This window comes from Epinephelus lanceolatus, chromosome 22 (genome assembly GCF_041903045.1).
Source record: "Epinephelus lanceolatus isolate andai-2023 chromosome 22, ASM4190304v1, whole genome shotgun sequence".
In the NCBI taxonomy this organism is placed as follows: Eukaryota; Metazoa; Chordata; class Actinopteri; order Perciformes; family Serranidae; genus Epinephelus; species Epinephelus lanceolatus.
Window position 1 is genome coordinate 37614436 of NC_135755.1, and position 26054 is coordinate 37640489.

Genomic DNA, 26054 nt, shown 5'->3' on the forward strand with positions numbered 1-26054 from the left:
TTGTTGTGGTCACCAGTGTCATGTCATCCATGTAAGCCCTAACTGGTGGGGTATCAGCTACCTGCTCTACATGGATGACATCAAGCTGTATGCCATGAATGAGCGAGAAATTGACTCACTGATCCACACCACCAGGATCTACAGCAAGGACATAGGGATGTCATTCAGATTAGACAAGTGTGGTCGGATGGTATCAAAGAGAGGCAAGATGATCAGAACTGAAGAGGTTGACCTACCAGAGGGCAACATAGGAGATATCAGGACAGCAGCAAGTACTTCGGGATCCTGCAGGCTAATGGAAATCACGAGGAGGCCGCAAGAAAGTCGACAACAACCAAATACCTCCAGAGTGTAAGGCAAGTCCTGAGAAGTCAACTGAATGGTCAGAACAAGGTCCGAGCCATCAACATGTACATACTGACAGCCATCAGATACCTAGCTGGGATCATAAGCTGGCCAAAGGAGGAGATAGAAGCCACAGGTATCAAGACAAGAAAGCTCCTCACCATGCATGGAGGGTTCCACCCCAAGTCCAGCAACCTGAGGCTATACACCAAGCGGAAAGAGGCCGAGGACTAGTGAGCATCAGAGCCACTATCCAGGATGAAACATCCAAAATCCAGGAGTACATCAAGAGAATGGCCCCAAAGGATGAGCTGCTAAGTGAATGACAACAGAAACCTGATGAGACCAAAGAGGTGGAGGAGCAAACAACATGGAGGGACAAGCCCCTACACGGTGCATACCACCATCAGATAGAAGTGACTAATATCAAGAAAACCTACCAGTGGCTGGAGAATGCTGGATTGACAGATAGCATGGAAGTACTAATCATTGCAACACAAGAACAGGCCCTAAGCACAAGGGCCATAGTGGTCAGGGTCTACCACAGCAGATTAGACCCAAGGTGCAGGCTGTGCAAAGATGCCCCTGAGACGGTCCAGCACATAGTGGCAGGGTGTAAGATGCAAGCAGGATCAGCGTACATGCCGAGGCACAAGCAAGTGGCTGGGATAGTGTACAGGAACATCTGTACCCAGTATGGACTCGAAGTACCCAAATCCCGATGGGACACACCACCAAAGGTGGTTGAGAACAACAGGGCTAAGATCCTGTGGGACTTCAGCTTCCAGACTGACAAACAGCTGCTGGTTAACCAACCGGACATAGTGGTGGATGACCAACACCAGGAGAGGGTAGTGGTTGTAGATGTGGCAATACCAGCCAATAGCAACATCAGAAAGATAGAACACGAAAAGGCAGAGAAGTATCAAGGGTTGAAAGAACAGCTGGAACAGATGTGGAAGGTCAAAGTTGACGTGGTCCCCATGGTAGTGGGAGCACTAGGGGCAGTGACCCCCAAACTGGGGCAGTGGCTCCGGCAGATTCCAGGAACAACATCTGAAGCCTCAGTCCAGAAGTGTGCAGCCCTAGGAACAGCTAAGATACTGCACAGAACCCTCAAACTCCCAGGCCTCTGGTAGAGGACCCAAGCTTGAGGATGATTCTGAATATCACCCTAAGAGGGTGAGAGGGTGATTTATATGTATGCATCTATGTGTCATTCTGAGGTTCTCAAGTACACAATGACATTACATTGACTTTCTGTACGGCACCTTCACATAAAACAGTGATCAGAGGTGAGCAACATTTGTGTTACTTGTTTTTTAAATATGTTATTCAATTACTTTTGAATGTTTTGTAACTGGTATTTCACAGTGCTGAAAACACATTCAAATGGATTTTGTAACCAAATACTTAAGAAAAAATCTAAAATGCTATCAAAATACTTTCTCTATGATTTATGAAATATAAAAAAGTCAAAACCTAGTATATGGCTGAACCGTCTATGAAATGTTAGGGGACTTTTAATTTGAAACTAGGACTTTTATTTTCAAATGGGAAATGGCAGCAATTGATTGTCACTAAGTCACTTCATATTCACAGTGCTGACCATGCTGCTGTAGTCTAGCCAAAAACTTGACGTAAATACATGTAAAAATGAAGAGCAATACACTTGGACAGACTTACACAGCAGATGGTAGCTGCTTTCTCGGGAGCTGTACCCACTGATGAGTTCCTTTTTGCTCCATTTAATGCAACCCTTGAGCTCTGGTTGGTGATGTACATCCCTGCATGATGGGTGGAGGCTGCACAATCTGAGGCAGTTTCCTCCAAAAACAATAGTTTAGAAAAGGAAAAAAAAAATAGAAAGGAAAAAAGCCGACAGGCGCAGATTAATTGGGCAAACTAACAATTCAACAATTAATAAGTACATCTTCATGTGTTTAAAACTAAATATTAATTTTAACAGGATTATGTGAACTGCATATATTCTAATCCTCACTTGGAGGGGGAAAATAGTTTTGCAGAGCGTTGTTCCTGTGGGCTACAGCAACACAAAACCCCTGCACTTGCCTAAGAAGGACTAAATGCACAAACCTGCTATTTTCAAATATCCCATGGAGAGAGACTCTTACTACAGCCTGTTCTGTTTTGTTCTGAAAACAAGGTGTACAACCTTGTTCTGTGGACATGACAATAAATGAGGTGCAGACTTCCATTAACAGTACAGTAAGTGACAACAACCCTGCCCAAATTTAAAAATACTGGCAGGAAATGCTAAATGGATCTAGGCTCTAGGTACCATGTCTGAAGGGTTACTTTTGGTCTCAAAGGTACCATACCGAAAGTGTTTGGTGGAAACAGGGCTTAACAGTACATGTACCATGCACTATAAAAGCTTGAACTGGATGTGGATTTAATTTCTGTTGTGTTGGATTAGCCAGTGAATCAGATAATAGGGAAATTATGTATTTTGTTTCAAATTAGAAAATGTCCAAATAGAATTTGATGTAGGTTCACTTGATTTGATGAAAGACTGTCCTTGTTGATGAAGGCATCACAGATATTCTGTGTGTGTGTGTGTGTGTGTGTGTGTGTGTGTGTGTGTGTGGGTGTGTAGCCAAACCCAGATCACCAAAATCGCATTAGAGGAAGGGCCATTTTGAGTGAAAAGATGGTTTGTATGTAATTGGTTAAATAAAGAGGGGGAGAAGGCTTGGCAGCACAGTGCAACCTCACCTGCCCTTTCACCACTTGGTTGCAAGTATCTCTCCCAGCTCTTTACCACAGCTGCTTCAAAAACCCTGAACTCTCAGCCACAAACTTCAACCAGCTACAGCTGATCAGCCACAGTTTCCATTCCTAAATACCACATCCAATGATAAGCTTTAAATTCATCCCCCCTTGAAACCATCCTTAACCCCTCCTCTTCATTGACTTATCAGTCCCTCAGGATATGATCATTTTCCCTTCATGCATTCTTGGATTCTGAAAAGGGAAGGATTTAACTGCAGTGCTATCTCTTTTCCGGCCCTCTCATACTTTCCATGTATGAATTTCAATATAGTTCCGTTCTTTTATCTCTTTTTTTGTTTCTCCATCAACTTCCTCTTTTCTCTAGGTCTTTGTCTATCATACGTGTTACAGTTATGTAAAGATATGAGCTTTTGGCATTGCCTCCACAACATGCTGCCAGTTTTCAAGAACATGACCTTTGTTTTTCTCCCAGCAATACCTTGCCCTGGAATCTCCCTGTTCATTGGTCAGTTCTGCGTGTCTCTGATTGCTTCCTCCCGCCATCTGCTGTTCATTTTGTCCAGATAAGCACTAAGCAGGGTGTTATTCAATAAATAGGGTGTCGACGTCCTGTTTTCTGGGACTGTTCCATATTGAGATGACACAGCAAAGTGGAAGGACCTCAGAGGGACTGTGTGTAATCAGGCCGCTGTTGAAGCAAGATGGGATGCCCTTGGAAGGCAGACGTCAGATGACTGTTTTGCAGGAAGAAAAAGTGAACAACTTATTTGCAAAACATATCCATTGTGAGTCCTTTAGTTTATTATTGAGTCCATCAATCATATGCATTTTAAACAGGAAAATCTGCCAACTGAATGAGATCATTTTACTTAATTCCAATGATGGTTTTTGTTGTCATAAGTCAATACAAGTCAGAATAAGGCACCAAAATGGTATTGGAATAGCCCAACAGACTGAATGAACTGTTAAAAAGGAGGTGGTTTGGGGAAGAATATCGAGCTTGTGACTAAATTTGTGCTAGTTTCAGTCCTTGGATCAGATTTGAAAGTCTGGTCAAGAAAAGCAATAGCTCAGCTCAGCTGCAACAACTACTACTACCGTGGTGCCCTTAAACAAGGCGCTAAAAATGCTTTACTGCTTCGATGGTTCCTCCAAGTTATAGAGGTCATATCGCAGTGGTGCCTGGACAGCGTGATGTGTGTGGTTGTGCTGCTGCCGTGGTCCTGCCAGATGCCTCCTGCTGCTGCTGCCATCATTAGTCATTATTGATACTTCTACTGTTATTATACACATATGACTATTGTCACACATGTATACTGCCAGATATTAATACATACTTTCAACATATTGTACCACAGTAGCCAGAACTATAACTATAATATTATTACTTTCAATAATGTTGTTGTAAGCTACTGTCATTACCTGCATCTCTCTCTCTGTCTCTCTCCCTCTCTCTCTCTCTCTCTCTCTCTCTCTCTCTCTGTCTCATTGTGTCATGTGGATTACTGTTAATTTATTATGCTGATCTGTTCTGTACGACATCTATTGCACGTCTGTCCGTCCTGGAAGAGGGATCCCTCCTCAGTTGCTCTTCCTGAGGTTTCTACCATTTTTTTTCCCTGTTAAAGGGTTTTTTTTGGGGAGTTTTTCCTTATCCGCTGCAAGGGTCATAAGGACAGAGGGATGTCGTATGCTGTAAAGCCCTGTGAGGCAAATTGTGATTTGTGATATTGGGCTTTATAAATAAAATTGATTGATTGATTGATTGATGAGTCCAAAAAGATAAAATAACTCAATCCAGAGAAACCCAAGGACACTCCAACCATAGCGCAAACACCGGCTCAGGCTCACGACACACCTTCGTCAGCTGCTGTAGGTAAACAGAGGAATACCAAAATGGTGCGAACTTGTGATTTCCCCAGCTGTGGGAATAAAAACATCGCCGGCTCCCAATTCCATCGGTTTCCTGTTACAGATGTAACCTGTAGGCAACTTTGGCTAACCCACCACCAGAACAAAGCAGAGACTGGTCGTAATCACATATGAATTCAAATTTCTATGTGATTGATTACTTATGTCACGGATTTAGCAGTTAGCCTAATATAATAAACTAAATGCTGACGGTAAAACAAGGCCGCGAATAATGTACTCTCCACAACACAACAGGCTATTAGTTCAATCAAACATTTTGTTTTACAGACAATCAGTTACAGACATCGTTATATAGACTGGTATTAGGTAATATATCTCTCTTTGGGCACAGCAGTGCGGAAATTGCGTTTTCTCTGTCCGTCGGGATCTGTGGGCAGCTGAAGTGAGCCTGACATACGCGCAGCTGCTTCACCCTCACCGGCTTGGTAGCGAGGAAACCGATGGAACTGGGAGCCGGCGATGTTTTTATTCCCACAGCTGGGGAAATCACAAGTTCGCACCATTTTGGTATTCCTCTGTTTACCTACAGCAGCTGACGAGGGTATATCGTGAGCCTGAGCCGGTGATCATGCTATAGTATAGGGCTAGTACATCTTCTTCCTCACTAATAATAGCCTACTGGTTCTCTGTTGGAAACAGCCGATGAAGTTTTTCGTTAGCCGTTGCTATCCTGCGCACCTGCATGGCGTGGTGATGAACTGTCTGATTGATTTCTGTTGGCGTGCTGTCTTGCGGGCCTGCGCGGCGGAGTGATACTGGCCAGAAAATAGTCCCAATTGATAGCAAGGTCTGACGTAATGCGGGGATGTTTTAAAATTATTGAAATAGTCTAACAAAACACATGCATACTTTTTGTAGCTTAAAATCTTTTGGTTACGTGTCCCCCGTATATCTTCAGAACTACTTTTTCTCCGGCAAGCTATGGGCCATTTCTCAGAGCAGGAGGCTCGTTGACAGTAGTGACCCCGTCACATCAGAGCTACAGATGGTCAGCATTTCACACAACTTCATGTCCACAAACCCGAACTATCCCTTTAACAACAATAAAGCTACACTGGCATAAAACCACACCATCCCCCTCCATCTCTCTGGTAGATTCAGTAATGTAATGTAGTAATTTGTAGTAATGTAGTCTCGCTCACCAGACCTTTCTCAAGAAAAGAAAGGTCTGGCTGTGCAGACTCTCACTTTAAGATTGGAGAAAAAAACGCCCCGGCTTTTTTTATTTCTTTCAACCAATCACAATCGTTCTTGGCGGTGCCACAGCAATGGTGCGCTTGAAAACTGCTACACAACCGGAGGTGGTAGGGCTGGACTTCAGCGGGTGGCTCGTTCCGCCCAATGAGAGGCTGATCTATGCAGCGAACTTCTGCCCACTCAGACTACTGATAATGAAACATATATGACATGCAGGGGCTGCAGTGTGTAAAGAGTTCAGAGGAGGAGAGGAGGAGCGCGCAGTGCATGTGTCTGTTCTCTGGGATTCTTTATGAATATTTAAAGCTTATTTAGAAAATAATTATAAGAATTAGGACCACTTAGAAAAGAAAGAAGAGAAGAAAAAAATGAAGAGAGGAGAACCCAACCTGATTGTTGGTACTGAACACAGGCCTAGTTTGTAGTTTGGAGGGTAGGTTGGTTGGTTTATTTTATTTATTCAGAGAATAATAATTTTCAATTTTATGGGAAGATTTGTTAATTGTGATGATTATTTACTTTATAGACCACTAACATGTGCACAATGTGGCATTGCTTTCTTTGTTGTGGTCTGTTATGAATAAATGTAGAATCTGAATGCGATGCAGCTGCTTGGTGTATATACTATAGATCTTGAGACACCTCATATGTAAGCTTGACAGACATTTCCCTGCTCATTACTGTGTACAAATGTACTGTATGTATTTAGGCCTCAGGTGCTGGCAGATAGAAGCCTGCCGGCAGTGTGCACTTTGTTTGTGGACAATTGTTTGTTTTTTTTGTTTGCACATGCAAAAACAAATCATGGAAGAGATGCCCTTTTTTCCACTTGAGCACCTGCTCTGCAAAATGTCTGTGCACAGCACTGTCATATAGTATAAACTCCTTACTAAACACACAGGTCATTAAAACTGGTCTGACACTCCTACTCATTGTTTAGGCTTATTAGGCAGTTTGTAGGAAGTTTTGGACAGTTTAAGTTGAAGTGTTAAAGGACAATTTCACCCTTAACATGAAGCAATTAAACCATTATTGTTTAGTATAAGTACCTTGGATTTTTTTCCCCTTTCACTATTGATGAATATTGATCAGTCACAAGTATATAAGTTGTTCGAGAAAAGTCAAGTTGATTGGAATGTTTTCACACCCACATTATTCCTGCACCTTTCTCTGTACTTTTTTATTTACATTATTTGAATCAAATACCTTTAAGTTTCAGGCTGTTGGTAAGACAAGACTCTGATACTGATATACAGTCACACTAATTGCGCTACTTACTCAACCCAAGTACTCCATCTTGTGGCTATATAACATACAACCTTTTTTGTTATTTGTAGCTGGTGGCATTTGAATCAAGAGATGCTAATTGGACTCTGAATTCCAGTTAGCTCAGCTACACTTTGGGAACAGATTATCAGTATCAGTATTTTTAATAAGGTGATTATGATTTTTTTATTTAAGTGTGCCTTCAGACACACAGTAAGTTTCTGTGTGTATACAGTACAGACACACACAAACTGAGCTTTTAAGTAAAAATTCTGAGATGGTAAGTAAAATTTGTTTCTTTTTAAGTCACATTTATGACTTAAATTCCTAATGATGAGATAGGAAGTACAAATCTTTATGTATTTCCTAAAGTTTTTTTTTCCCATTGGAAATGTCTTTCAAAAGCTGATTTTAAAGCATATTACTGCCATTGTTGTTTCTTTTCAGTTTTAAAGAGACATTCCACTACCAATCAGATTTTACTGTGGGGAGTCTGATTTGCAGTTTCAGTTTCAAAGAGGCGAATTCAGAACAATAAATTTAGATACATGGTTTTAAAAGTAAAGTATTTCAATGCTATTACTTATGTGGTGTGTAAATTTCAAGCATTCAGCGGCTATTAAAATTTCTGTACTTATGTCTCGTAATTTCTTCCATAGCAATGCCTAACAAAAACATGTTTTTGAGTTGATTGCATTATGGGAAGTGTATGGCACTGTTTTTTTTACTAGAAACTATATGTCCGGTTATCTGATAATCTTCTGCTTCTCCTCTGACCTTTGTTTTTGACCTGTCTCTGGTAAATCTCCCAACTTTATAAAAGAGCAGTACTTAATTGCTTGAATACCCCTTTAACAATTCCCCTAAAGACACTAGAACTAATGATGTGTCCTGCATGGTCATAACCTGTTCTTGTTTAATCCTCTGCAGGCCGGAGAGAAACACTACCATCCCACATGTGCCCGCTGTGCCCGCTGTGAGCAGATGTTTGCAGAGGGAGAAGAAATGTACCTGCAAGGTATAAGCTGTTATTGACATCCTTTCAGATCTGTTGTCGATCTGTAAGATCTTTCAGTTAGCACAAAACATATGATCTCACCCCAACTTGTCATATTTTGACACTAGAGCAAAGCCATTATAATGACTTTGGCGTCATCATCATGACTCACATCAATAGCGTCATGTTACTATATATATTTACTATACTGATATCTGTAACAACTGACCAATAACTGACGTACCAAAATAACTCACTGTTGACACTTAGTGTCACACGGGACACAAACACTGGTCTGCTGAGTCCAAGTCCTGTGCTTGTTCAACATATCCTCATACAATGGTTCATATCATATCCCACAAAAATGCACACACAACGGTTTGTATGATATCCTACAAATAAGCACCCCAAGGATACCATGACATACTTTTTTTTTCTGTGCAAAAACAAACAATGTACAGGAACAAGACGATGACAATCAACAATAACAAACTTGTGCCCATAACAAGGTAGACAGCTCCCAGACCCCAGAGGAGTGAGCCTCTGGGGCATAGCCTGGCCACCACAGACAGAGCACCACACCACAAACACTTTTTTTTTTCCTGCCCTTATGGGCTCCCCGTCCCGCAAGCACATCACCCGCCCTAGAGCCACAGGGCCCAGCACGTACCCACCGGCACGCCCATCCCCAAAGGTGAAAAGAGAGAGAGAGAGAGAGATGGAGAGGGGGAGGAAAGAGACAGAGGAAAAAAAAAATCATAATAATAAATATATTTTTACTGTTGCTGTTGTTAGAGATATAATTTATTATTTCATTAATATAGTAATAATAAATAAAATAAGTAGACATATATATACACATACATACAAACATAAATATTTCTTATCCCCTGACCCATCTGTACATTTAATTATTAAGTGTGTGTGCGTGCGTGCGTGCATGCTTGCGTGCGTGTGTGTGTGTGCAAGAATGTGTGTTAGTGTGTGCGCATGTGTATGTGTGTGGTCATGTGTGCATGATCTGATGAAATGCGATGTGATGTGATGTCATGAGGGGGGTCAGAGAAGAGTTCTCAGCCTCTCATGACATCACATCATGTACTGTATGTGTGAGTGTTGATACTGGTGATTGGCTGGCAGGCAAGATGGATGAAATTGACTCAGTAAGAAATCAATGAAGGCTGACCTGTAGGACTGAGGATATGTTGTGTTATTGTGAAGAGATGAGAGATTTTTCAGAGAGATGTAGTCCGTGAGTAAATTTTTCCAGAGAGCCAGATGGATGATGTTTCTTGATTTCCAGTTCATGAGTATAGTTTTCTTGGCAATAGTTAGGGCTACGAGGAGAAATCTATTGCGTGTTTTGTCCAGGCTGAATGTTGATAAGTCTCCTAGTAGACAGAGTGATGGGGATAATGGAAGCCCATGAAGTGGGATAGTGATTCTGTGACCTCTTTCCAAAAGTTTTTGATAGGTGTGCAGTGCCAGGATGCATGAATATACGTATCAGAGCAATTTTGTGAACAGTGTGTGCATATGTCAGATGTGAAACCCATTCTAAACATTTTTTGCCCAGTGTAGTGAGTTCTGTGAAGTATTTTATACTGGATAAGTTGGAGGTTGGAATTTTTTGTCATGAAATACATGTTTTTGCAGATTTGGGTCCAGGAGTCGGCATCGAGAGCAATCGAGAGGTCTTGTTCCCATTTGTCTGATGGAAGGGAGATGGATTTGTCACAGGACAGTATTATTTTATATATTCTGGACAGGAGTTTTTTCGGGGAGGGGGTGTTGATTAAACTTGCAGTTGCAGAGGGGAGAGTTAGGTTTACAGATTTGATATCTATCTTTGATTGAACGGATGATTTAAGTTGGAGATATTGCAGATATTGATTGCTCCCAATGCCGTACTCCTGGACCAAATAAGAAAATGAAACCAGGGTGTTACTATGGAAGATGTGTTTAAGATGTATGATGCCCTTTTCTGCCCATGTGTGAAAGTTGAATGTTTTTTGTTACTTATGAAGTTGGGGTTGTTCCAGATGGGGGTGAAATTTGAAGGTGCCAGAGTGGAATTTGTGATTTTGTGGAGTTTCCACCAGGCTGTCAGAGACGAAGCTATTGTAATGGCATTGAAACATGGATGGTGTTTGATTAATTAACTGAGAAATGGGATATCTGAGATATGAGTGTCTCTACAGAGTGTTTGTTCAATGTCTAACCAGGTGATATCTGAGTGATGGGGATGTGTCCATTTGTAAATATACTGCAGTTGATTTGCTATAGAATAATTTAAGAAGTTTGGGGCATCTAGGCCAGGGGTTCTTAACCTTTTTGACCTTGGGGCCCAACTTTTCTAGTACAATGTGGCTCGGGGCCCATTCAGATATTTACATGTTTAATTGATCTTACTCTTGGTTTGATTTGTATTCAATAACTAGATCAAATCCACTTACAATTAATAAGCTAAAAACGTATCAAATAAATTACATGATACAATGTGATCATCACAGAAACATTTTGACCTCCATCAAGAGGCCGAACAGGCTAACAACTCATGGAACAAATGTGCTACAAGAACATATTTGACAACAATTTTAAAGGCTCAAGTTACAGCAAAAAGGTTGGCCTCTCAAAAAACTGATAAGAAAAATTAGAAAATTGACAAATAATATTATGTGGTGATAAATACATTCAAAATAATAAAAGTTTCAAATTAAATAAATAAATAACATTAAATAAAATAGAAATAAAGTGCAAATGAAACTATAGCTTATAATCACCAAGTTTAAAAAAAACAAAAAAATAAACTGTAAATAAAATGAAATAAAGTGCAAATGAAACTATAGCTTATAATCTTTTTTGACCAACTACAAAACAGTCCATTTTTGACCAACTACAAAACAGTCCATACAAAACAGTCCATTTTTGACCAACTACAAAACAGTCCATTTTTGACCAACTACAAAACAGTCCATTTTTGATCCTTTTTATCTTGACTTCTTAATGAGACAATTGGGCCTGCCTCTCTGACATGATGAGATCCAGTCTGGGTGGAATGGGGGAAAGGCTCACTCTCAGAGTAGCCTCCAATGTTGCTCTGAGTCTGTTTCGGGCTTTGGTCTTCGTTGTGGCCACAATGGAAAATCCTGATTCACACAGGTATGTTGTCGTGAATGGGAGAAGGAGTTTCACAGCCCTCAGTGCTAGACATGGGTACTCCTTTGAAACAGCAATCCAGAAGGAGCCCAGGTCCAGTTTGCCCCACTGCAACTTAAAAGTGCTGTCAGTGGAAACTTCCAGAAGCTGGGACTCCAGATGTGAGGTCAAAGCAACATCATTTTCAGTGGGAGCCACAGAAAATGGGTCCAAAATCCACATGTGTCCCTCTCTGGGATCTTCAGGAAAGTAGTCATCAAATTTCTGTGCCAGTTGTGAGAGGTGCTGAGAGACTGAGTCACTGATCGTCACCTGAGGGAAGTTTTCCAAAATTTCAGACAAAAGTGGAAACATGTCCATCCTTTTTTCCTGGGCCCTCTTAGTCCACAAAGCAAGTTTTCTCCTAAAAGCTTGAACTTTGTCTGCAACAAAAAAAATGTTGCTATTTCTCCCTTGAAGCGAGATGTTCAGCTGGTTCAGATGTGAAAAGATGTCACAGAGGTAGGCAAGTTTAGCTGTGAACTTTGTGTTGGCGTAGTGATGGGCAAGAGGAGATTTTTTCTCAGTGAGAAAAGAGAAGACCTCATTCCTCAGTTCAAACATCTCCATTTCACCTCACTGTGATAGAGCAGCTGGACATGATCTGCATCTATGTCCCCACAAAGCTTGGCAAAACATCTGGAGTTCACAGCATTATTTTTAATGTAGTTGATGGTTTTCACACTTACATCCATCACCTCATGGAGCTCTGGTGACATCTTTTTTGCTGCAAGGCGTTCACGGTGGAGAAAACAGTGGGTCCATTTAGCCTCTGGTGCACGATCAAGTATCTGCCTGATAACGCCCTGATGCCTGCCAGTCATTGATGCTGCACCGTCACTACACACCCCAACACAGTTCTTCCAGTCTAGGCCATTCTCAGTGAAGTAGTCATCCATGCAGCGGAAACACTCCTGAGCCATAGCTCGTGTTGGTAGCTCTCCACAAAACAGTATGTCTTCATGCAAACTACTGTCCCAGCGATAGCGAACAAAAACCAACAACAGTGCAGAATTTGTGACATCAGTGGACTCGTCTAGTTGCAAGGAGAAAAATGGGCTACCTTTTATCCTTTCCAGAAGCTGATGCTGTATGTCTGAGGCCATGTCCATGATTCGGTGACTCACAGTGTCATTTGAAAGTGGGATGGTCAGCAGTTTCTTTGCAGCAGCCTCTCCGATCATCTCATGGCACATATCAACAGCTGCAGGCAGAACCAGCTCCTCCGCTATGGTGAATGCTTTCTTGCTCTGTGCCACACGTCTGGCTACAAGGTAGCTGGCTTTCAAAGCACATTCAGTGACACAACAGACCTTTTCTGCATCTGTAGCCCATTTTCTTTTCTTCTTAAAAAATCCACCGGCTTTCCCACGAGCATTGGATGTTTGTTTTCGAGATGCCGCTTTAGCTTAGAAGGCTTCAGAGCTTCGTTGAATAGCATTAAACTACACTCCACACGCTGGGCTCTCGGCTCTGCCTCGGTACCTCCATTCACAAAGCCGTATCTTATGAAGTCAGGATTGTACTTGCGAACAAATTTAGCCTTTTGTGGGGGTTCGGCTGCCCTACTTTCATCTTCATTTTTCTGTTTGACAAACTTATCCATAACTTTTAGGCTCACGGCTAGCTGAGAGTGTCTTCTTCTGTTTGTATTGGAGTGTGTTAAACAACTGACTGACGCATTACCGCCACCAAGTGGTGGGAGACTGTATTGTAACGGAGTGTGTCAGCATAACAGTATGCGGCCCTCACGGCCCACAGGTGCAAAACTGAATTTGTTTCGCGGCCCTCTAGGTGGCGCTCATGGCCCACACTTGGGCCGCGGCCCTATGGTTAAGAATCACTGCTTTATACTATGGCTGTTGCTCTGACTGTCAGATGATGAAGTGGATGGGTTACATTAGAGTCGGTTGAAAGCCCAATCTCATACAGACACTAAAGGCCACTGCCCAAGCAGAGTTGGTGGTGACATTATTTATCACTTTGTTCCCTTTGTCTTCACTCTCTAAATTCTCAACACCTGTCTTCAGTTTCTATTTCCTCTCACTCACGTCAAGCAGTTTATACCCAATGGGTATTGTTCATCTCTTTGTTGCTAATGCTAGGGTAGCAGCTTGGTAAATGAATCATGTGAACACGTGTTTGTGAGTCACACTGCCACTCTTACTGCTTGCCACAGGTGCCGAATTTACTTCAACTGTTATTGAACTGCTCCTTGTCACTTGAAGGTGACTTAATTTAATAGTGAAAACAGCTTTCTGTAGCTGTAACCATGACAAATGTCACTGCAACACTTCTTTTGGAGTTTTGATTTAGAAGAAAAATGATGTTGGATTTTCTAGTTTGTTCTTGAATCAGTGCCAGCAGTGTCATCCATATTGCTTTATCTCTTGTTATAATTACATGCACTTTGTTAGTGAACAGACAGTTACTGTAGCTAGCTTTATACGAGGCTAAATTCTGCCATTAACAAACAAGACCTAACAATAAGGGTCAAACACATTTAGAATGCATATGATAGATAGATAGATAGATAGATGAGGGGATGAAGGGATGAAGGGTAAGGAATTAAGGCATGATGGTGAGAGATGAAGGGATGAGGGTCGAGGGATGAAGGGTGCGGGATCCAAGGGTGAGGATCAAGGGTCAAATGAATGAAGGATAAAGGGATGTGCATCGATTGGATAAGGGATGAGGGCCACAGGGTTAGGGGATGAAGGGATAAGGGTCAAGGGATGAATGAAGGAGGGTTGAGGGTAGACGGGGTTGAAGGGCAGAGGGATTGAAGAGTGAGGGCTGAAGGGATGAGGATTGAGGAATGAAGGAATAATTGTCAGAAATGAAGGATGAAGGAATAAGGATGGAGGGAGAAATTGTGCAAGATGAAAGGATGAGGGAGGGGGATTGAGGGTTGAGGGTCAAATGGATGAGGATCAAGGGAAGAGGGGATGAAGAGTGAGGGATAAAGGGATGAAGGTTGAGGAATGAAGGAATAAGGGTCAGAGATGAAAGATGAAGGGATAAGGATCAAGGGATGAAGGGTGCGAGATGAAGGGATGAGGGTGGGGGGGATAAATGATTGAGGGTCAAATGGATGAGGGAAAGAAGGGATGAGGGTCGAATAGATAAGGGATGGGGGTCAAAGGGTTGTTTAAATGTAAATGTTAGCTTTGAAGGATGAATGAAATAAAGAGATGACGGGAAAGGGGTTGAGGATGAAGGGTTAGGGATGAAATGACAAGGATCAAGGGATGAATGGATGAGGGGATGAAGAGTGAGAGATGAATGGATGAGGTTTGAGGGTTGAAGGGATGAAGTGTGCGGCATGAAAGGATGGATGAGGGATGAAGGGATAAGGGTCAAAGGTTTAAGGGATGAAGGGAAAAGGGTTAACAGATGATGGATGACAGTCAAGGGTTGAAGGACTAAAGGGAAGAGGGTGGAGGGATGAATGGATGAAGGGTTAGGGATGAAAGGATGATGGTTGAGAGATTAAAGAATAGGGATAAAGAATAAGGAATAAAGGAATGAGGGTTGAGGGATAAAGGGATGAGGGGCGAAGAGAGAGAGAGAATTGATCACGTGTCCTCAAATAGTTTTTGGTGGAAATGGAATGCATTCGAGGCATGGTCTTTGTTCCTGAACCCAGTTATATTAAACTGTGTAAGTTGAAAAAAAACAAACAAACCAACAAACAAGGTGGTATACAGTAGGCAAGACCAATGGAGTATAACACAAACACTACCAACAACTACAAAGAAGAACGTAGTTAGTTAAATGTGTCCACAACCTTCTAAATAACCAATTTGTGGCATAATTAGTACATGACTAAGGGTGGGGGGGCGGGGACCTGTGATATCTGTTGGTGTAGCCTACAGTCTGATGGCAGTGGGAACAAATGAGCACCTAGATGGGATGATGCAGTTGCTGAGTTGTTTCAATATTAATAAATAAATATATTATGTAAACTATAAAAAAATATAGGATGTCTGAACAAATTCTAGAGTTGCTGAGATATAGAAGTTGGTGGACCGACCGATCAACAAACCATCATTACCATCCCTAGCAACAGTGTGAATGGACATGTGAAATGTTGGAAACAATCACAATCTGACAGTTTCTGTCTTTGTCTCTGTGTCTTCAGGATCTTCTATCTGGCATCCTCCATGCAGACAAGCTGCCAAACAGGAGGAGAAGAGCAAGGTGGGTGGAGAAGACTGCCAAGCCACAAACTTGTCAAAAGAGATGAGATGCTTAAGGCTATTTGTCACAAATCTTCAAATAGAACCAAAATACATCTACGTTAGACCACAGAGTCATATTTCTAAATATACTGTTACTTGGATGTCAGTTTGGAGCATTGGAGATTTTGTTGGTTTCTTAATTGTAAGAATGTAAATATGATAAGATGGACAAAAATTGAAAGCCAACACAAAAATAGTTGCATTAAGCTTGGATTTTGTCCCTGATCAGCACTGAAACCCCTTAAAATTCCTCAGTAACTTTCCAGACTGATTTGGCTTTGTGTTCTAACTTTGTAATAATTATTTTGTAATAATTATTTTTATTCAATTGGCAGGCAAAAGTGAATTCAATGGCAAATAAGGACTTTTTCTTTTTTCCAAAAACGACAACATATAAATTCTTGAAATTAAATTAAATTTTGGAGAGTTTAGAATTGGTAAAATAAATACGGTGGACAACCTTAAATTGAATCAGATTAAGCCTGGCACAAGATGTACTGTTATTTACTTGAGTTAATGCAGAGTCACAGTCACTGTCATCTATAACTCTGCATAGTTCTACTTGCCAATCTTTTTTGATTTTATCAAGAGGTGTCTGTCTAAGATGAAACATTAAGGTGTAAATTTTTGAGATAAGGCCTTTCTGATTTGTGGAGATGAGAGAAAGAGGTGCTATTTGATTTAACAAAGTTACGGAGCTGGAAGTATCGGAATAGGTGAGATTTTGGGAGATTAAATTTTTCACATAGTTCACTGAAGTTAGCAAAGACATTGTTAGTATAGAGGTCCCTTAGCTTGACAAGGCCTGATCTCTGCCATAGAGAAAAGGCTGAGTCTGTGCTGGGAGAGAGGAAGAGATGGTTATTGTGAATGGGGCTGTGATTGGACAATCCCTGGAGTCCAAAAGTATTTCTAAATTGAAACCAAATTTTAAGGGTGAAGACAACAATTGGGTTACATGTAAATTGGGATGATCAAAAGGGCAATTTTGATGTAAGCAGAGCTAAAAGTGAGGTAGAGCAGGATTTAGCTTCCAGTTTACACCAGTTTAATTCAGGTTCTTGGATCCAGAGAGTCATTTTGTGTATATTAGCTGCCCAATAGTAGAGTCTTAAGTTAGGGAGTGACAGTCCACCTATGGACCTATGCCTTTGTAAAAACTCTCTCCTTATCCCGGGAGTCTTGCCTTTCCATATAAAAGATGAAATTAGTTTATTTATACTACGAAAAAAGGAATTGGGTAAAAAAATCGTCAAACATTGAAAAAGATGCAGAAAGCGTGGAAACACATTCATTTTGATGCAATTTACCCTGCCTGCTATAGTTAGATGCAAATTGTTCCACCTTTCCAGATCTAATTTAAGCTTGTCGATTAGCAGTGGAAAGTTGTTCTTGAAGAGATCTGATAGCTTACGGCAGATATGCACACCTAAATACTTAAAGCTGTTTTTAGACATTTTAAATGGAAGAAACACATCAGGGATCACAAGGGCTAAATTATTTACAGGAAAGCATTCACTTTTTGAAAAATTCCATTTATAACCTGAAAATGTTCTAAAGTTGTTTAACAATTCAGTTGTCTTAGGGATGGTTGTCATCGGATCAGAAATAAACAATAATAAATCATCCACATATAAGGAAAGTGTATGTTCCAAACCGCATCTGTGGATTCCTTTACTAAAACTGGCCGATTTAAGTGCAATAGATAAAGGTTCGATTGCCACGGCGAACGACAACGGGCTCAAAGGGCACCCTTGGCGAGTTCCTCTGCTAAGTGTGAAATATTGGGATTTCATCCCATTAGTGCTTACGGAGGCTTTAGGGGAAGAGTATAAAAGTGCAATCCAAGATATATACTTAGACCCAATGCAGAACCTCTCCAAGACCTCCAACAGATAACTCCACTCCACCCTATCGAATGCTTTCTCCGCATCCTGGGAGACCACCACTTCTGGTGTCTCCCTGGATGCTGTAGAAAAAAGAATGTCGAGGAGGCGACGGATGTTGGAGAAAGAGTGTCAGTTTTTCATAAACCCGGTTTGGTCGAGTGAAATTATGCTTGGCATGACCGATTCAAGTCGCAAGGCCAGTATTTTAGCTAAAATCTTGTAATCAGCATTTTAAAGAGAAATTGGATGGTAAGAACCACAATCAGAATCTTCTTTACCCGGTTTTAGTAATAAGGTTATTGACGCCTCGGTGAGAGTTTGAGGCAGGGCTCCCCGGTCCAGAGAGTCATTGAACATGTTTAAAACAAATTTTTTGAAAAACTCTATAGGATAGCCATCTGGACCAGGGGCCCTGCCACTTTGAATTAGTTTAATTGAATCTGTGATTTCATGCATTTCTAAAGGTTGATCCATTTCGCTCTTCTGAGTAGAAGATATGGGTGGAAATCCACGCGGTCGTAAGAGTACTTTTTCAGTTTCTTGTGTTGACAGTAAGTTGTAGTTCATTTGAAGGTTTTGTCTCTCCTTTTCTAATTCAGGGGATGGAGATACTGATAACTTTCTGTCCAATTCTGTTATGCTTTCCATGAGCTGTTCTTTTTTTTGTTTTTTAAGTTTATTTATTTATTTATTTATTTTTTAATTTTATATACTTTATTAATCCCCAAGGGGAAATTCAATTTTTCACTCTGTTGTCAATTACACACAGGTCCGAACACACATGCACAAACTGGACTTATACATGCACTAAGTGGAGAGATGTCAGAGTGGGCTGCCTATGACAGGCGCTCTGAGCAGTTGGGGGGTTCAGTGCCTTGCTCAGGGGCACCTCGGCAGTGCCCAGGAGGTGAACTGGCACCTCTCCAGTCTATGCTCCATATTTTGGTCTGGACGGGGACTTGAACAGGCGACCCTCTGGTTCCCAACCCAAGTCCCTATGGACTGAGCTACTGCCACCCCAATTTATTCAGTCTCACAGAATAAGATATAATCTCTTCACGGACTACCACCTTTAATGTCTCCCAAAGTAGAGATGGGGATATGAAATTAGATTTGTCAGTTATGAGAAAATCGTCAATTACTTTTGAAATTGTTTTGCAGAATTGCAGAATCATCGTTCAGCAATGTGCAATTCAACCTCCACGGGGGGGGTGTTTTTTGTAAGAGTGTAAACGAAAGGTCGAGTAGCAATGGAGCGTGGTCAGATACCACTATCGTTGAGTATTCTATATTATCGACAGCAGGAACAAAATAATTATCAATTTAACAGTAATCAGTTCTTGAAAATGTTTTATGGACCTGAGAGTAAAAAGAAAATATTTTTTTATCAGGATAAAGAAAGCGCCATGGGTCCACACCTCCTATTTGATCCATGAATGATGAAATTGCTTCAGCCATTTTAGAAGGATGATCCTGCCTTGGACAGGATTTGTCTAACAAAAGGTCTATTGCACAGTTAAGGTCACCCCCTAAGATTAAATGGTGGGAAATTAGATCTGGTAAAACTGAGATTACTTTCCCAATAAATGCTTTGTCATCCCAGTTGGGTGCATAGAGATTGACAAGAACAACAGATACATTATTAAGGGAACCTGAGACTATAACAAAACGGCCTTGGTGGTCAGCTATGACATTTGTTGGGCTGAACTGTATTTTTTTATGTATTAAAATCGCTGTACCCCTTGCTTTACTACTAAAATTGGAGTGAAAAGCATGGCCAACCCATGGAGCCTTTAACCTATGATGATCCTTAGTGATCAAATGTGTCTCCTGTAAGAAAGCAATTTCTGTTTTAAGATGCTTTAAATGGGAAAATATTCTACCCCTTTTAACTGGGCCATTGATCCCTTTAATATTCCAAGAGACAAATCTCAAACAAGACAACCCTTTTTTTGTTGTATTAGCCATAATCAACCTTGTAAGTATATGGTGAGATGACATAATGCCTTGTAGAAGGAAGTAGCATTAAAAACACACAAACAATAATAAAAATAAAAGCAAATCTGTAGGACCTACCACCCCAATTCCCCAAAACAAAACCCCTCAAAACAGGTGACAGATAAACACACCTAAACCTCCCTAAGCTTGTCCTAAGAACAAGAACTAGCAGCGGGACTCCATAAACTCTGTTACTTCCATATGACATAGATCTGTGAACTAATCACTCACCGAGCAGACAGGGCTCCTATATCTGCAAATGTGTCTACAATGCACAGTAGGCGCAAAATAAAAGGGAATAGCAGGGGGCGACAACTCACCCATATCAGTACCTGAGTTACAAAGAATAACATAAGTAGCCCCTGGTAACTACCTATTGTCCATATCGAACGAGAAAAAATAAGAAAATAAAAATGTTACATTAACTTACAATAGGAAAGTTAATAATAGCTTTAAGTAAAATAAAAGAAATAAATAAATAAAAATAAATTGCAATGCGAGAGCTGGCTGACATATCCATACCTCACATTAGTGCCACACCAGGTTGTTTGGATGTATGCGAGTTTGGATATGCATTAATGTCCAATGTCTTTCTGGCGCATCTTTTCCATAACTGTCCGTTTATAAATGTCCATAAACTTTAACGCGCACTTAGTCTGGATATAGCCGGCATCCTCAATAACAAAGTCAAAGTCAGCTTCCACTAGCCGGTGGCAGCGATACGCTCATTATAGAAATCCTGGGCTTTTTGTGGAGAGTCAAAGTAAAAGTTCTCATTCCGGAACGAGACCTGGAGACAGGCCAGGTGCAGTAGGTGGAATTTAATTCCTTTCAGGTAAAGAGTTTTTAACGGCGTTGAATGCAGCCCGTTTTTTGGCCAGGGCAGTTGTAGTGGAGAACCCTAGGGGTGGGTAGTTGTTTCAGGGGTATCACCGAGTTCACTTCGGGGTGTCAGCCAGGACACCACTTTCAGCCAAAACTCCAGAGACTCAATAAAGAGGAGGCCGGTGACTGTGTCAGATCCTGTTTGTTTTCCCTCTTACAGGCTGTCTGGTTCTGTGGTTCTGCACATAAGAATGACAAATACATAATGGATAAATCATAAAGAAACCACTTAGCTCAGATTGAATGAACATAAAACAACATGAGCACTGGCACAATTACAGCTCTGAACACATCCCAGCTAACCAGCCCACCCATAGATCAACACATATGAACACTCTCAGCACCAACACAACACTCCACGTAACATCGCGCTGAATAACCGGCATGATAACAATCGGTATAAACACGGGCATATCACATGACACTCGATACACTCGTCGGAGACGTAAGGTAGCGGCTATAACTAGCATACGCGGCCGCAGCATGGCAAATACTACAGCCACACATCATCCGGCTCATACATCCACCACTGCAGCAACACAATCCAGCACACTCACAATACACACATGTACTTACATGCTTCATTCACACACAGACCAGTCGCCATAACACGAATCGATGACCCGACGGTAACTTCTCACTCCCGTCATTCACCGCGGCCACACACACCCCCTCCCCGACCGAGTGCGGTCGGTTACGATATAAACCCAGCAGAGGGCTCTGCTTCCCCATTAATCAACTAACACCATTTCTAACATATCTAACAGCAGCAAATATACATTAACTTTGGGGCCTTTTCTACAGCAGTGCTGATGTCTGGATACACTCTCAGCTCGGAGCCGCGGTAATCCAGCTTGTGTTGTCTGGCCCATCTGAGGACTTTTTCTTTTTCTTGGAAATGGAGAAATTTGATGATAAAGGTCCTCGGTTTCCCCGCACCAGTATCTCCTGGTCTGAGGCTGAGGGAGCGGTGAGCTCTCTCTATCTCCGGGGGGCTGCTGAAAACACCGGGGCCGGTCACCGTCATTAGCAGGTCGGCAACAAACTTGGTCGGGTCTTGGTCCTTCTCGCTCCCTTCGGGTATGTTGATAATCCTCAAGTTAGAGCGCCTCGACCGGTTCTCGAGGTCATCCACTCCTTCCAGGAGCACCGTGGCTTGGGACTGTAAGGAATTGACAACAGCTTCCATCTTGGTGAGTTTTCCGAAATTTTCGCCCACTAAAACTTCAGTTTTAGTAAGCCGGTTGTTAAATGATGTCGCCTGCTGTCCTAATGAATCAACCGACTGCTTCAGGGATTCAGTTGACTGTTGTATCAGGATAGCCATGTCAGCTTTGAAGCTATCTCGCTGTTTGTTGAGTAGAGCCTCCAGGTCGATCTTGGTGACTGGGTCAGAGTGGCCCCCGCTGTCAGCTCCACTGCCACCCAGCTCGGAAGCAGCAGTGGCCATGCTAGCTAGCTTAGCCGAGATGCTCGCTGCTCGAGTTGTTGTTGTCGGTTGTTGTTTAGGCTTTGAGCTGCTCATTACATCGCAGTACTCTTTCCCACATAAACTTTCAGTAATACGCGAGTCAGCCCAACGCAAAACACTGAAAAGTTGGTAGACTTGAAAAGTAAGTGAAAAGTTTGGCCGGAGCTCTCCGCTTGCACGTCTGCACTCTACCTCATCAAACCAGAAGTCATCTGGCTTTGTGTTCTAACTCGTCTCGTCGTCCTCCGCTTATCCGGGTCCGGGTCCGGGTCGCGGGGGCAGCAGCCTCAGCAAAGAAGCCCAGACAGTCCTCTCCCCAGCCACCTCCGTCAGCTCTTCTGAGGGAACCCCGAGGCGTTCCCAGGCCAGCCGGGCGATGTAATCCCTCCAGCGTGTCCTGGGGCGGCCCCGAGGTCTCCTCCCGGTTGGACATGTCCGAAATACCGCCCAAGGGAGGCATCCGGGAGGCATCCTTACCAGATGCCCGAACCACCTCAACTGGCTCCTCTCGATGTGGAGGAGCAGCGGCTCTACTCCGAGTCCCTCCCGGATGTCCGAGTTCCTCACCCTATCTCTAAGGCTGAGCCCAGCCATCCTGTGGAGGAAACTCATTTCGGCCACTTGTACTCGCGATCTCGTTCTTTTGGTCACTACCCAGAGCTCATGACCATAGGTGAGGGTTGGAACGTAGATCAACCGGTAAATCGATAGCTTCGCTTTCTGGCTAAGCTCCCTTTTCACCACAACAGACCGGTTAAGCGTCCGCATCACTGCCGACGCCGCCCCAATCCGCCTGTCAATCTCCCGCTCCATCCTACCCTCACTCGTGAACAAGATCCCGAGGTATTTAAACTCCTCCACCTGAGGCAGGACCTCCCCCCCGACCTGGAGTGGGCAATCCATCCTTTTCCGGCTGAGGACCATGGCCTCAGACTTGGAGGTGCTGATTCTCATCCCAGCCGCTTCACACTCAGCTGCGAACCATCCCAGCGAGAGCTGGAGGTCACTGTTCGATGGAGCTAGGAGGACCACGTCATCCACAAATAGCAGGGACGAGATCCTCCTGTCACCAAACCTGACACCCTCCACCCCTCGGCTGCGCCTAGAAATTCTGTCCATGAAAGTTATGAACAGAACCGGTGACAAAGGGCAGCCCTGGCGGAGTCCAACCCTCACCACTGTGTGTTCTAACTTTGATCAGTAAACAGCCAATGGTTAATGCCTGCTATTTGTCTAAAATGTCTTTGTGTGTACAAAGCAAATCTCATGGATATCTAATGTTGGGATCTATGCCTCACTAAGGTGGCACCATTGTTGGGATCTAAGCCTCACCAAGGCGGCCTGACCTTGTAACACATCTCCAATTTAAGTATGAAAATGGCTATCGGAAATATTTAATAATTATTAATAATAATTATGAATTACGTTGAATAATGTGATTTAATTTACATTAAATCACCTCGTGGGGCACCATTCCCAAAAAGGGAAAAATGATAGCCAGTTATGATGTCAGTCTCATAAAATTCACTAAACTATCAATTTTGAATTTTGATTAATAATTAAATTGATAACCATAACCAAAATTAGTAAAGTAAATAGTAAAGCCTGAATGATTTTGGAGTTCTTGACAAAGCAGAGGTTGACTATTCATTCATTCTTGTGCAATATTAAACTGACAGCAGGTATGATTACAAATACATTTATTCACAAAGAAAGCAAAGCAAACAAAACACACAAATCCTAACTAACTAACTATATACAAGCATGGCAGTGTATATGTGTGTGTGGGTGTGTGTATGAGGGAGAGGGAGCGGTGTGTGAAACAAAGGGCAGCTTGGCATACGTAAAAAATGGCTGACAACAGAGAACTACAAGATGGCCGAATCAAAGCTGGCTTTAGACAAAGAAAAGAAGCAGGAACTTTGAGTTGCCTTTTTGGGTGTAGCTCTGTTGAAAGTCAATGTGTGAGTGAGTATGTGTATGCGGTTTGTGCTGCAAAGGGTCTGGGTTAGTACAGAGGATGTTTAGTTGCATGCAAGACTCTGTCTGTGAAAAGCATTAGCAAACTAACATCACTTAGCTTTGGCCAAGCCAACTAACCAATAACCTAACTGCAAACAATCACAACAGTAACTCAAATAACAGCATTAAATCACATTGACAAAGTTAAACAGTCTTGCTTAGCCTGTATAACTGTAATAATGCTATGCCCAGTTGTTACGTTACCAATCCTTGAATGGATGGAGGAAAGAGTTGCTTTGCTGCATGCTGCTTTTGCTAGCTGGCAGATGAAGGCTGGAAAGAGCTGTGATTCCAGAGGCAGTCTTTGTTGTGTCCTTGTTCTGAAGGTGCAGATTCGAGGAAGCCAGTCGCCGGGGTCCTTGCAGAGTTAGACATTGCTAACTCAACTTGGTTCTCCTTGTTGTTGGAAAGTTAGTTGCAAACCTTGTGTTTGGCACACTAACTTCTCTGGTCTTCAGGTTCTTCTCCTGTTGTGAACATGTAGGTCATGGTCCGGGAGAAAGAGTCAGCAAGAAAGCAGTAAGAGTATGTAGACCAAGTGCCCAAGTGCCCCTTCAGGGGCAAGAGTGTCTGAGCTGGTCAGCAGCTCAGGAGGAAGAGCAGAGAGTGAAGAGAGCCTTACTTCTCCTACAGTTTAGCTGATGACATCACACAGTCACGTGTTACTGTGAAAGTACTGTCCAATCAAGTTTGAAAAATGGCCTCTCACTTAGGTGTGACAGTGATCCTGAGGAGATGAGTCCCAAATGGCTGTCTTTTGTTTGAAGAACAAAGAACCTTTTCATGTCCAGTTTAGATTTTAGCAAATGATAAATCATCTGTGGTTCAGTAAATCCTGATATGGAGACAGTCATGAACCCCATGCTCTGTCCATATTCAACACTACATCGTTACCATTTACAATATTATGTTCTTATCTCGAGTATAGACCAAATCAATGTGACATCAGGCTAACAACAGTCTTTTCCAAGTCAACAAGTGGCAATTGATTTTAACGGGATGTCCTCCTCATGTTTCTTTTCCTAAACCTGACCACAGTAACTTTACATTAATTACCTAACTGTATGTTAAAGATGTAACGTCATTTGTAAGGCGTAAATTCATAGGATATCATATGAACTGTAGTGCATGCATTTTTCGTGGGATATCATGCAAACCATTCTATGAGAAAACATTGAGTCAAACACAGAGGTTCGACCTTTCTGGTGTTTTTGCTGAACTTATTTTATACTGCGTTGCTTTGCTAGTGTCTTTGATCAACCAAATCGACTGGCATGGAAGCTAAACAATCTACTGCTGTGGACAGGGCCACAGCAACATGTATTTTAGCCCCCTTAAAAATTTAGATCAGTTTAAATGTACACTATAACCAGCTACAATAGACCATAAACTTCAGTGATCTGCTTGGCATTGATATAACAGCTTTAATTCCCTGTCAGAAAAGCCTGTCTGACAGCTGACAGCAAGGCAAAGCAGTAAAATATTCTAAATATAGCGTACACTTAAACAGATTTTTTTTTTTTTTTTTTTTTTTGGTGGGCCTTTTTTAGGTAGTTAAAAAGTGTCTGCTCAATGCTATTTGATTTTATGTACCTAACATAAGGGATTTTCTACCCGGAATATAGTGTAAACAAACATTGTGGTTGAGTCTATATGGGTCCATTTTTTGTTTCAGATCTGAGAGCACACAAAAAAACCTCATTTAGTTATAAAAAGGAAAACAATCAAAATCAGGCTCCAATCTTATGCTTTCTAATGATATTTCCCAGTGGCAACATGTAAAGATTAAAAAGAGTGGGTCCAAGAATGGACCCCTGGAAGACACCACAATTGACCTCAATTTGGAAGACAGT

The 26054-nt window shown here is 42.0% G+C and overlaps 1 protein-coding gene and 1 pseudogene across 1 annotated transcript in view; both read left to right on the forward strand.

The window, feature by feature from the left end:
* The window catches only part of ablim2 (actin binding LIM protein family, member 2), a 245136-nt gene that overhangs the window by 147140 nt on the left and 71942 nt on the right, over positions 1 to 26054 (forward strand). The window contains 2 exon segments of the mRNA XM_078164135.1: positions 8428 to 8515; positions 15837 to 15895. Of these exon segments, the coding sequence (XP_078020261.1) occupies positions 8428 to 8515; positions 15837 to 15895 (147 nt within the window).
* Positions 220 to 1539, forward strand: LOC144459904 (uncharacterized; annotated as a pseudogene).